This window comes from Macrobrachium nipponense, chromosome 2 (assembly GCF_015104395.2).
Source record: "Macrobrachium nipponense isolate FS-2020 chromosome 2, ASM1510439v2, whole genome shotgun sequence".
NCBI classification, from domain to species: domain Eukaryota; kingdom Metazoa; phylum Arthropoda; class Malacostraca; order Decapoda; family Palaemonidae; genus Macrobrachium; species Macrobrachium nipponense.
Genome location: NC_087201.1, coordinates 134707676 through 134720123, shown reverse-complemented (window position 1 = coordinate 134720123; position 12448 = coordinate 134707676). Strand labels below are relative to the sequence as shown.

At 37.6% G+C, this 12448-nt stretch overlaps 1 protein-coding gene across 2 annotated transcripts; it reads left to right on the top strand.

The window, feature by feature from the left end:
- The first annotated feature begins 27 nt into the window (after window positions 1-27).
- LOC135221017 (peptidyl-prolyl cis-trans isomerase-like) lies at window positions 28-11560 on the top strand. Of its 2 annotated transcripts, none has more exons than XM_064258740.1 (2): window positions 28-211; window positions 10749-11560. In XM_064258740.1, the coding sequence occupies exons 1-2, from the start codon at window positions 143-145 to the stop codon at window positions 11172-11174; spliced, it is 495 nt and encodes a 164-aa protein (XP_064114810.1). In that variant the 5' UTR covers window positions 28-142; the 3' UTR covers window positions 11175-11560. The 2 variants fall into 2 exon arrangements, with proteins under 2 accessions (XP_064114810.1, XP_064114809.1); XM_064258739.1 differs by lacking the exon at window positions 10749-11560 and adding an exon at window positions 3299-3969 and having other exon boundaries at window positions 36-211.
- The last annotated feature ends 888 nt before the right edge of the window (window positions 11561-12448 follow it).

Genomic DNA, 12448 nt, shown 5'->3' with positions numbered 1-12448 from the left:
TAAATTAAGGAGAAAGCCGAAGGGATGTATTGATGCGCAAGGGTGGTAACAGTCTCAGTCGTCGCCGAGCCGTCGCTGTGATAACACCAAGTCTTCTCACCCAGTTGAATTCGGGACTTGACTTCCCATAGTCGTTACCAAGATGGGCAATCCAAAAGTCTACTTCGACATGACCATCGACAACGAGCCAGCTGGCAGGATTGTCATGGAGGTTAGTATTTTCCAAAGCCCGTTTTTATGTCCGTGGTTGTAAATGTCAAAAGTGCCGGGGAAGGTCGTTGGCACTTTGCCAACCTGTCTGGAATGGGATATGCATGAATGAATGAGGCATTTTGAAATGACAGGCCTTAAGGTAGTTTGTTATGTAACTGGTTTTCCCATTTTTGTTGAATTTTGGTGCCCATTCGACCTCGCTGTTTATCGTACCAACCGGCTTTAAATGAGGGCTGGCCGCTGTGCCACCCCTAACCCCCCACCTCCTGCCGGCGTCTCCGCTGTCAAGGAAGGTAGAGAGACGGGAATGTCCGTGCAACTGTCACGTGGCGACCCCGTCGAATGACCTCTGGGTGACCGTGAAATTAAAGGTACCCTCAGTTCATTGGGTTTCGGCATTTTTGCTTAGGTTAAGGTTTTTGGAAAGGATTCTTTCTCTAGAAATATACCGTAGTGGTTAGGCCAGTTGTAGATTCCCTTATTGGTAAATTTAACCACTTTCAATTGAATTTGGTTACTTATTTTGAGTTTACTATCATTTTCTTTTCTTAGCCCCCCCCATTAAGGGCCAGTACTAAAGTACAAATTACAATTGACCACCTCACTCCTAGTGTCTTTCGTATTCGCGGGACCGTTCCTTACGATCAGTGCTGAGTTGTTACTTTGAAATTCCTGCAAAGTGAGTAGTTGAACGGCGGCCTAACCCCAGTGTCCTTTACCTTAGCGTATAAATTTTGAGTGACTCATGGATTTTTCCTTTTAGGGTAAAAAAGACCGCATGGTACAGGTCCACGGGTGGACCATGTACGATCAATGTGTACAACCCCAAGAAAAGAACATTATAACGCGTCCTGACACCGGAGTAGAGGTCTTTAGCTCCTTTTCTCACCAACAAGAAGTCTCTTCTGATGCCCATCTCCGATGTCAGGACGCGTTATAATGTCCTTTTTTTTGGGGGGGTTGTAGACATGATCGTACATGGTCCACCCCTGTACCATGCAGTTTTTTACCCTAGTACTGTGTTATCCCTCACCATGCCCTAGCTTAGTTTTTAAGTTCAGCTAATTTAGACTGCAGGGTGTAGATAGTTTGCACCACAAATTCTGAAGTAATATGATATTGATGTCAGACTTAATTTTGTACATATCTTCACCACCTGTTTGATGGTTAAGTATTGGTAACTATGTGTTAACAGTTGCTAAACCTGCACTGATGTGGTTCCTTTTAGAAATACCTATTTTTCCTGTATGTAGGACATGAAACTTGAAATTTGGATGTGAATATTTCAGTGAAGCAACTGCACTATTGCAGTGAGTTGTCAGCACTGAAATAGCTAATTAAGTTAACTCCAGTATTTTAGTTTGTAATGGACTGCTAATTTGCAGTGTAAGGTTGTTGTCCCAGGAAATTTTATAGGCTATCCAAATGTTAAATTCAGTGTTAGTGTAAAATTAAATTACTATTTACAAATACACCTAGTGATAATTATAATGTAATCAAATGAGTAACTTTAAGCGTGTTTGTAATTGAGTCTGTGTGTGCGTCTGCCCGCGCGCTCCTTTTCTGTTAAGAGTATTTGGTGTGCAAGATTTTTTGTCCGCTTGATGTATGAGTATATGATGAGCAATTACATACCTCGTTCTTACATTGATGAAAGGTAAAAAACTGTTTCCTAGCAAGCCTAATTAATGGCAAAGTTTTGTGTATTATGTCAAATTAAATAACTACGGAGGGATTCGTGTGTGGTTAGTGCGTTGGTTTGAGAAAAGGTGATGGGTTCTGAGTGATATTTGTTGGATCATGACCAGAATGAAATTGTGGCAAGATATACACAGCTAAGGGAGGGATATGATACGGTGATGGGTACTAGTGATCTTTGTTTGAACGCGACCAGAATGGCTTTAGACTTGAAAGTTGAAATCCAGCTTGGTTATCAGTCGTTCATACTTGTTAGATTCTAAGGAGAGTAGTAAATAGATCCTTGATCTGTGTGGATCTAGTTTTAATGTTTTCTGGTGCATGTTATTTTTCTGCAGCTGGCTTTTGAAGGGATATTTTTTTTTTGGCTTAGCCAGAGGATTGTTTTTAAGGAGGAAAGGAATCTGTTCTCTCGTTATTATTTATTTGTAAGGTCCTGTATATCATGTTTCATTTATTGGAGTAATGAAGTGGATTTAGGTTTTGCCTTTTCTAATAGGTGTAATTTACCTTGTACGTATTAGTTGCCCTTGGTCTTGAGGAAACTGGTAGGCAGTGAAACCCAATTAGCAGATGACGGTAGTAGTATTAAATCGTGATTGTTAGCCACCAAGTGATTTTTAATATATGCAATATATCTAGTGGATGGTAGCCTAGTTTTTTCTGTATCAATATCTAATGGATGGCAACCTTGTTTTTCTGTATCAATATCTAGTGGATGGTAACCTTGTTTTTCTGTATAAAGTACAACGGCAAATGTTCTTGAAATTCACCCTTCTGAAATACCTGTTATAACTAGTATGTCCCAATATTTCAGTGCGTAGCAGAGAATCGTTTGTTGGTGAATCCTTAAGCAGAGTCTTCCTACTGTATAGTATTAAAAGGTTGAAAATGTTTGAAATTTTATTTTACACTTAAAGAATTTAATTCTTTGCAGTAGTATACCTTTACTATTTTGCTGGCTTTCCTCTAGTCTTGCTGAGTTTCTAATGGTAGCACTTAACCATCCTGTCAAATATGACTGCAGTTGAAGATGATGCAGATATTTTGGGATGTGCAATTAAGTTTTTGTTGCCTTGTGAAAGTTTTAATACTTTTAGATATGCTGTTATTTACAAAGTTGTAATGGTGACTGTCTAGTGAAAATGAAAGTAACTATTAATTTAATGGCAGTTGTTGGGTTAGCAGCTTTATTTACATCTAATAATCATTTGATGTGTAGTTGTGCTCTCATTCAGTGATGCGACTTGTTTATTAGTGCTTTAAGCCTTGCATCCTCTGGGAAATTTATTTTTGTAAGATGTGCATAATTTGTACTGTTGAGGTGTGAAAAATAATTCACAGGTTTCTGACTTATGGGAAGTTAATTTTCTTTATTCTTTAACAGCTGCGAGCTGATGTTGTGCCCAAGACAGCTGAAAACTTCCGTGCTCTCTGCACTGGAGAGAAGGGATTTGGTTATAAGGGTTCCAAGTTCCACCGTGTGATCCCTAATTTCATGTGCCAGGGTGGCGACTTCACAGCTGGTAATGGCACTGGTGGAAAGTCTATCTACGGCACTAAGTTTGCAGACGAGAACTTCCAGTTGAAGCACACTGGCCCTGGTATTTTATCAATGGCTAATGCTGGACCCAACACCAATGGCTCTCAGTTCTTCATCTGCACTGTGAAGACTGGCTGGTTAGACAACAAGCATGTTGTCTTTGGATCTATTGTTGAGGGCATGGATGTTGTCAAAAATATTGAATCCTATGGTAAATCCAGTGGTGAGACAAAAGCGGCAATTGTAGTTGCAGACTGTGGGCAGCTGTAATTTAAACATTCCTCAATCATAAATTCTTTCTCTTCACCTCCATGCAAGAAACCCCTTATGTGATGTTTAGAGCTAGAATTGGAGTGGAGGGTTACATGAACGATCTCTGTTTTGTTCATCCAATTGGTCAAGAGAACATTTCTGGCATTTTTCACTTTTGATCATACTTATTTTTTTAAATGTTGATGCCTGACTGATATTCAGTTTGGGCAGCTTCTCACTTACCAAATAAATCACAAACATTTCTAGAGTGTGTGATTTCATTGCCTATTGTTATCTAATGAGTTGTTCTATAATTGTGCTGAATGAATAAAGCTGCAGATTAATCTAAAAAATTTGAAGGACATCAGGGAGAACTGACCTACTGGTTGAAGCCAAGGTTGTGTAGATATAGCAAATTAAGTTGAAGTTTTTTTTTTTTTCTTCCTGTTACCACTTGCAGTAATTGGTCGCCTGAATTTCAAGAGTTGCTTGTTAACGTACGTGGACGAGTCCTTGCAATGGTTCTTTAATTAAGACATGGTCCTGAAGGAGAGTATATCAGGAGTTTGTGCAGTTTTTAGATGCTGTGAAATTACACCTAGTAATCCAGCCACTTTTTTTTTTTTTTTTTACCATACTAAGTATAATTACCTGTAAGAAGCAGAGGTATGCTTTCTTCAATTGTTACAGAACTGACTAGGAAAAATTGCTTAAAAGTAAATAGTATTGTATAATACTTGCATTCAGTATATGTAAAACCTTTATCTCTGTTATTGCAGAGAAATTATTTTTGGCTAGACTAATATGAAGGGTTTTGGGGGAGAAATGTTTGTTTTCAGTCTGAATTACTGAACAGTACCATAAAGCGCTGTGCTAAGGTAGTGGTTTGGTCTGTTAACAATAATATTAAATATTTTCATTGGAGGGGGGGGGGGGTCATTACTAAGTATAGACAATAACAAAAACAAGATATTAAGTATAGACTAACAATCTAGGTACTTGATATAACATAATGCAGTAAGTGAGTAATCAGCAATATCTAATTAGTTGAAGTAGTTTAATAGATGGTCATGTAACAGGAATATTGATAATAGTAAAATTAGCTGACTGATTGTTTATAATTAAATTCCATGGGAAAGTAAATCCACAATGTCTGATCTCATTTAAATTCCATCTAGGTGACCTTAGTTGGTTACAGTAGTCAGGCCCAGAATGCTAAATACAAACATTGTACGTGTGCAAAACTATACTGATAATCACCGTAATAATGAGAAATGCACTAATGATAATCGTAGCTATATAATAATGACATTCTACAGATGACATTGCAAAAACAAATAAGATATTCAAGGAACAAATGCTTCATTTTCCATATCCATGATTTAGATCTCTTCTCCCTGCTTTGGATACTTTGAGTGAATTGGTGCAATTTCTCCCTCAGGTTATGAGACTACATTGTTTGCCTTGCAATGATTTTTAAATTGTCAAGGTAGTTTTCTGTGAACATCAGTGTGGCAGTGGTATGAGGGAGAGTTTGTGAGGTGTCCCTAGATGTCATTGTGAACGATAGTGATGCGTCTTTGGTGTGTGTGTGTGGTATAGTTCGTCCATAGGGAACACCTGTAAATACTGTAGTAATATGAGTGGAAGAGTAGCAGTTTCATGTCTCGGTGACAAGACAAACCTTGCAATCGTGTTGCCAGTTGCACGTTTTACGATGCCTCTCTTCTGTCTGCCATATATTTCGGGTCTTATTGACTCCAGAAGATTTGCACCTGGTGAATGTTTTTTTTTTTTTTTTTTTTTTTTCTTCCTATAGTTTATGAATTCAATGTATGCAGTGGTTGAGTACTTGTCAACATTCATTTAACACAGTAAACTGAAATGCATAAATAGTTCCAGTGCTAGGTCATAAGACCAAATGTTCATAAAGTAAATTGTACATTATAACTGGCTTTGTAAGCAATTAAAGTATTCAGTTCACTTATATGCTTTGCTAAACATTAAGGATGTTGGCTAACATTGAGAAGACTTCATGTATGTCGATTCTCATCCTCTGAAGTTCATGTGAATCTTACTATACAGCTGAAAGTTAATAAATGGTGATATATCCTGAAGTTCATACCTGGAGTCCTTTCAAGAGCTTATACAGTCATGTTCCCAATAAATAAATGGTGATATGTCCTGGTGAAATTCATACCTTGAGTACTACTATTAAGAGTTAATACAGTCACGTTCCCAGTGCTTTGCTGTATGCCTAAAGTCGCATTGCATTCCAATCCATTCTGTCGCATCTTCAAATGTTGGATTTTTTTTTTTTTTTAATGCACTGATTTTTGAGTGTTAGATATGGAAATATGATTGAAATAAGATGCTGATTCAATGGTAAAGCCCATAGAATAAAGCAAAGATTAAAGTTGAAGTGGATTTTGGAGAAGCAAATGTCATTACTATAAAATTTTTCTTATAAACTTCCTCATGGCTACACTTGCACAGCCTAGTTTTTGTAGCCAACACAGATCTTGATTGAATCTTACTTCATCAGTAGACCTAACTTGTTCAAAAAGTTTTACTTAAAGCCTGAGAAATCGGGTTTCTTCTGGAATATGAGTAATGAAATAAGAGTGCTGATTTAATGGTAAAGGCTATAGACTAAGGGTGCGTTCACACGGTCGAACAACTTCCGACGGACAAACAATGTTACCAATTAACAATTGCTTACCAGAGTTTGCCTTGTGAGCAGAGTAAGAACAGTGATGTATATACAACTTCAGCTGGTACCACAGTTTGTTGCCAGATCTACTTCCCTCGTTTCAATGCTTTTGACGTCATCCTGCTTTGCCTTTGATATGGCAACAATGTTTGTCTGTCGGGCATTGTTCGACCGTGTGAACACACCTTAAGGCAAAGATTGGAGTTGAAGTAGAATTTGGAGGACCAAAAATTATTACTATAAAATTTTTCTCAACTGCCTCATCACTTCACTTTGTTTGCACAGCCTAGGTTTTGTAGCCAACACATCTTGATTGAGTCTTACTTTCTCAGTAGACCAAACTTGTCCAAAATGCTGTATTCAAAGCCAGAGAAATATGGTGTCTTATGGAATATGATTAATGAGTTGCGCATAGTGTCTTGGGGGTTTGAAAAGGGTGCATAATTGCAAATGGAAAGTAGATATAAAGTTTAGTGAAGAGACCTAAGGAACAGAAGTAAAAGACTAAAATTAAGGGAACTTTTGCACAGGTGCTGATGCAATTGAACCATTTTCTAGTGCTGTTTTGAGCAATTTGTATAACTATAATATACATACAGGTCAGAAGTTTGTGAAGGGGGCATTTGGATGAGGTTTAAGGCTGTAAACCCACATCCACACGGTCTGCTCAACAAACTGCTTTTATGTGACGTCGGAAGTGCAGATGATTATCCTGTTATTATTAAGACTGAAGGATTGTTCGTTATGAAAAGTACAAATTTATTAAAAAAATTTGTGATTACTCCCTGCTTCTGACATCATATCAAACACAGTTCGTTGAGCAGCTTTGATGTCAGTACATTAACCAACAGTAACAAGGCAGGTTATTGCTTTCAGAAGGAATGATTGCCTTACAAACATATTCCATAGGCAAGGAAAAAATAATCCTGTAAAGTATGGTTTGATGGGTAGTTAAATACACTGTCTTTCCAGGAACATTTCAGAAGAAAAATTAAATGTATGGTGCCGAGACTGTTAAGACAAAAAGAATGGGAAGAGTGAGAAGTGGCATACTCTTAAATTACTATAAGATTATTCTGATGGCACATGAAAAGAAACCCTGTGAAAGCTTCCTTGTCAAGTAATTGTAATGTGTAACATATACTGAATTGAGCATGCAATTACTTGTAAACTGACTTGACATAAGCAATGCATCACAGGGCAAAATCCAAGCGTGGTGAAAGCAGTTTTTACACCATAGGTTGGCAACCTTGTGGGGAGAGGGTTAAAAACAGCTGTGTAATGTCTTGGAATTGGGTGGTGGGCCCATAATATCAGATGTACCATAGATTATCTTGACCTCGGACTGCTGTTGGGAAGGCTCCCTCGATCAGGTTTAAAGAAAAAAGTTGAGGTTATAATTTAATAATATTTAGCTAAGGTTCCTTGTGTTGCTGCAGGAATAAGAGGGTACGAATAGTACAGTCAATGAAAATTTAAGTGTCCAGGTGTTAAGTTGGGTTGAACTGAAATCCCTTGTGGTCCATGGGCTGTGGTTTGCTGACCCCTGGCTTATGCATTTTAATACTGGTATAGGTTATCCGCTAGTGGTTACTAACTAGCAAAAGTCCCACAGATCTGATTTGACTTAGATTCTCATAGTGGCACAGGTATCAGATCCAAATGTTGAAATAGCTAAATGTAGCCGAGATTTTCTTGACAGTGGTACCTGTGGGTGTACATTATCAGAATGATGCATAATTACAGTGCTTTATTGCCTTATTTGTGTTAGTTTGAAAGTTGAGGTCATTCTTGAGTAAAAGTAGTTGAAATGAGATATTCTTGCTTTGAACTTTAAGTTACCTTACTTTACTGCAGACATAAGAGGGTACAAATAGTACAATCAACAAAGAATTAAGTGTCCAGGTGTTGAGTTGGCAGGTTGAACTGAAATCCCTTGTGGGCCAGATGTGGCCCATGGGCTGTGGTTTGCTGACCCCTGGCTTATGCATTTCAACACTGGTATAGGTTATCCACTAGTGGTTGCTAACTAGCAAAAGTTCCACAGATCTGATTTGACTAAAATTCTCGTAGTGGCACAGGTATCAGATTCAACTGTTGAAAAAAAAAAAAGACTCGTTGTGGCACAGGTATTGGATCCAACTGTTGAAATAGCTAAATGTAGCTGAGATTTTCTTGACAGTGGTACCTGTGGGTGTACATTATCAGAATAATGTATGATTACAGCGCTTTATGTGTGTTAAGTTTGGAAGCTGAGGTCATTCTTGAGTAAAAGTACTCTTTGCAAGAAGTGGTTCAAGGAACTTGTATTTTTCAGTTTCTTCCCATTTAAAAAGTTGAAATGGGACATTCTTGCTTAAAACTTTAATGTACTTTAGACTTAAATTTCTGTGCTTAACAGAGATAATCTTGGGTGATTAATGCTGTTACCCATGGGAGTAACTTGTCAGTTATTCTTGTGTGGTGACTGTTATTCTTGTCGCATACCTTTCCAGGTCTTTTATCTTGAGAAAAATACAAACAAACCTGAAGTCTTAACATTAGGATAAAAGGTTTGGTCCCAGGAGATTTATCTTATTGTTAGGACAGGTTTTTTAACTATGAAATACAAAATTAGTAATTTGTCATTTTTCCTACTGGTATATGTACTACGTATATTGGTGGTGCACATTGCTTCTTTTAACCAAATGAAGATCACTTGTGGAAGTCCATCACCCATATCCCCCACCATAAGAGTGCCAAACTTGAAAACTTTGTTTACAAGTGTCAACAGCTGATGCAGCATGTGTCAAGTATGCATCTATTTAAACAAGTTTTTATACGGAGAAATACAAATTACTATAGGGTTTTGCACAATTACCTTACAGAGGTTCTAACAGCAACCATATACAAAGAAATCCTTTCATTCTTAATAAGCAGTTGACCTTAAAAGTTGTTGGCCTGGAGAAAAACCAGAAACTGTATTGATTAGAGCCTTGCATCTCCAGATAATTGTGCAAGTAAAACCTATTGTTTGCTGAAAGGCAAAGGTATCTACATAGGGTTTAACCCTACATGTGTAATGAAGCAACCACCATTCAGATTAAATGGTAAAAGATGGTCCTGTTGCTGAATAATTAAAGAAGGAAAATACCACATAGTCTGCCATATACTATGCTGCAGAGACAAACCATAATGAAAAACATACTGTGTAGTTTGAATTGTGGATTTATCATGTCTGGATGTAAAGTTTGCCCCATTTTCCTTGGTTGAAAAGTGCTCCAATTGTGGTAGTAGAACTAAAATTCTTCACCTATGGGTTGAGCGCCTCAGCGGCGTGGTTGATATGGTGTTAGCGTTCCACCTTGGTGGTCGCCGTTTCGATACTCGGCCATTCCATTGAGGAGTGAGAGGTGTGTATTTCTGATGATAGAAGTTCACTCTCGACGTGGTTCGGAAGTCACGTAAAGCCGTTGGTCCTGTTGCTGAATAACCAATGGTTCCATGCAACGTAAAAGCACCATACAAACAAACAAACAAACAAACCTATGGGTTGATTCACAAAAAATAAGTGTTTGGCTGAATTAGACTCCCTGCACATTCCTTAGTGGACCCCAAATGTTCGTGGTGCTTCATTTACAACTTCACCAATTTGTGGATTGTTCGGTGGAACGTATGTCCACATTATTCACGGAAGATTTGCCTATTCGCAGAATTATTCATAGAGGAATATTCAATAATAGTTACTCTATTTTCATATTTTAAAGATTAAATACATTTTCATGATAAAAATATTAAAATAGTCTGGTAGTATAAGCATTTTTAGATTTGTTCATATAGTATATATTTTTTACTACCAAAATAATGTAGTTATATAAGTGTTTATAGGGGTGGGGGTTTGGTATCAAGTATTTGTCGATTTTAGTATTTTGTGGTCCCTATCCCCGTGAATCCCGGGGGCCAACTGTACTGTAACATAATTCCTACTTTGTGCCCACGTTTTGTTTTGAATCTTTTCTGTTCCTTTTGGGGCAATTTATAAAACAAATGAGTAGTATGTACTTTTTGTACGTAAGAAAAGTAGTGAAATTTTCATTAATTCTTTAGGATAGTTATTTGAATTTATATAACGCTGAATAACTTGGATGGGTACCAGTACTTGGCTTGAAGTTCTATACAGTACCTCAAAGTACTTTGTCAATCTTTTGATGAGACAACTTTACCCTAGTGACTTAAGCTTTTGTGAGACATTATCCAAGCACTTGAGTTGAAAGAAATTATGCAATTTATATTAACATTTGGTAGGCTATTTGTGTTGTTTGCTAATACAATGGCATTTTTCTTTTCTAGCTCCGAGCTGATGTGGTACCCAAGACAGCTGAAAACTTCCGTGCTCTCTGCACTGGAGAGAAAGGGTTTGGTTTTAAGGGTTCTAAGTTCCATCGTGTGATCCCTAATTTCATGTGCCAGGGTGGCGACTTCACAGCTGGTAATGGCACTGGTGGAAAGTCTATCTATGGCAATAAGTTTGAGGATGAGAACTTCCAGCTGAAGCACACTGGCCCTGGTATCTTGTCTATGGCCAATGCTGGACCCAACACCAATGGCTCTCAGTTCTTCATCTGCACTGTGAAGACTACCTGGTTAGACAACAAGCATGTTGTCTTTGGATCTATTGTTGAAGGCATGGATGTTGTCAGGAATATTGAGTCCCAGGGCAAACCCAGCGGTGACACCAGAGTGCCAATTTTAATTGCAGACTGTGGGCAGCTGTAATTTGAACATTCCTCATTCATAAATTCTTTCTCTTCACCTCCATGCAAGAAACCCCATATGTGATGTTCAGAGCTAGATTTAGAGTGGAGGGTTACATTAATGATCTCATTTTGCTCTGTCATCTAGTTGGTTATGAGAATGTTTCTGTCATTTTTGTCATGTTTTGATCATATTCTTATTTGTTTAAATGTTGGGGTCTAACTGATATTCAGTTTGGGCAACTTCTCATTTACCAAATAAATCATGAATGTTTCTTGGCATCCGTTTTCATTGCCCACTCTAAGGATTGTCAACTTAACTGAAAATTCAAATTGTACTTACTATTAACAATATCAATCTGCCTCTAATTAGTGTCTGAAATGACTCCAATATATTGTATATCACCATTCTTTTGTCTAAATTGTTGGAATACCTAATATCTGTTATTTTAAAATTTATGAAGCATTAATGTCATCCTGAATGTAATTCAGGAGTGGACAACACGAGCTGAGTGGGGAAATAATTTTAGTAATACTCAGTATCAGATGAGGTGCCCCCTGTTGGGGGTAGTGTATCATTGCACTGCATGCTTAAGGTTCCTGCCATTAGTTGCAACCCCTTTCATTCTTTTTACTGTACCTCTGTTCATATTCTCTTTTTCTATCTTACTTTACACCCTCTCATAATGATTTGAAGTGCAACTACGAGGTTTTTCTCCTGTTACACATTTCAAACCTTGTTACTGTCAGTTTCTGTTTTAGAGCTGAATGATCATATAGGTTCCAACACTTGGTCTTTGGCCTAAATATAAAAAGCAGGGCTGTGGCTATTCTAGCTCGACTATTTTTTGAAGTGTAATTCTACTTAGTGCTATATCATTGTGAGATGTTGATGTCATGTCAATACTGCAAAGTGCATAAGCTTTCATCATATAGGCTGCTAAATAAAATGCTTGTAAAGGGAGGATGGTTAGAGAAACTACAGGGCTTAATGCTCATTGAGATGTTCAGGGGTTTGTTAATTGAGTCTCCTGCTCAATTCTTTGTCAAGCTGCTATGGTGATTTTTTGGGTTTCAATGTTTCATTGTGAAATTCTATGGTCTCGGATGAGCTATAAGATGATCCATGTTTGACAAAGATAATTGTATTTTGTTCCAAACCAGAATTCAGGAAATTATCAAGTGATTTGAGTGGTATTTTGAACTTTACATAACCTTAAGAAATAGTCCATCTTTGATAGTTATGAGTGGGAAGAGTTTTTTCTTGCAATGCTCGAATTTCAAGAATTGTCTTAA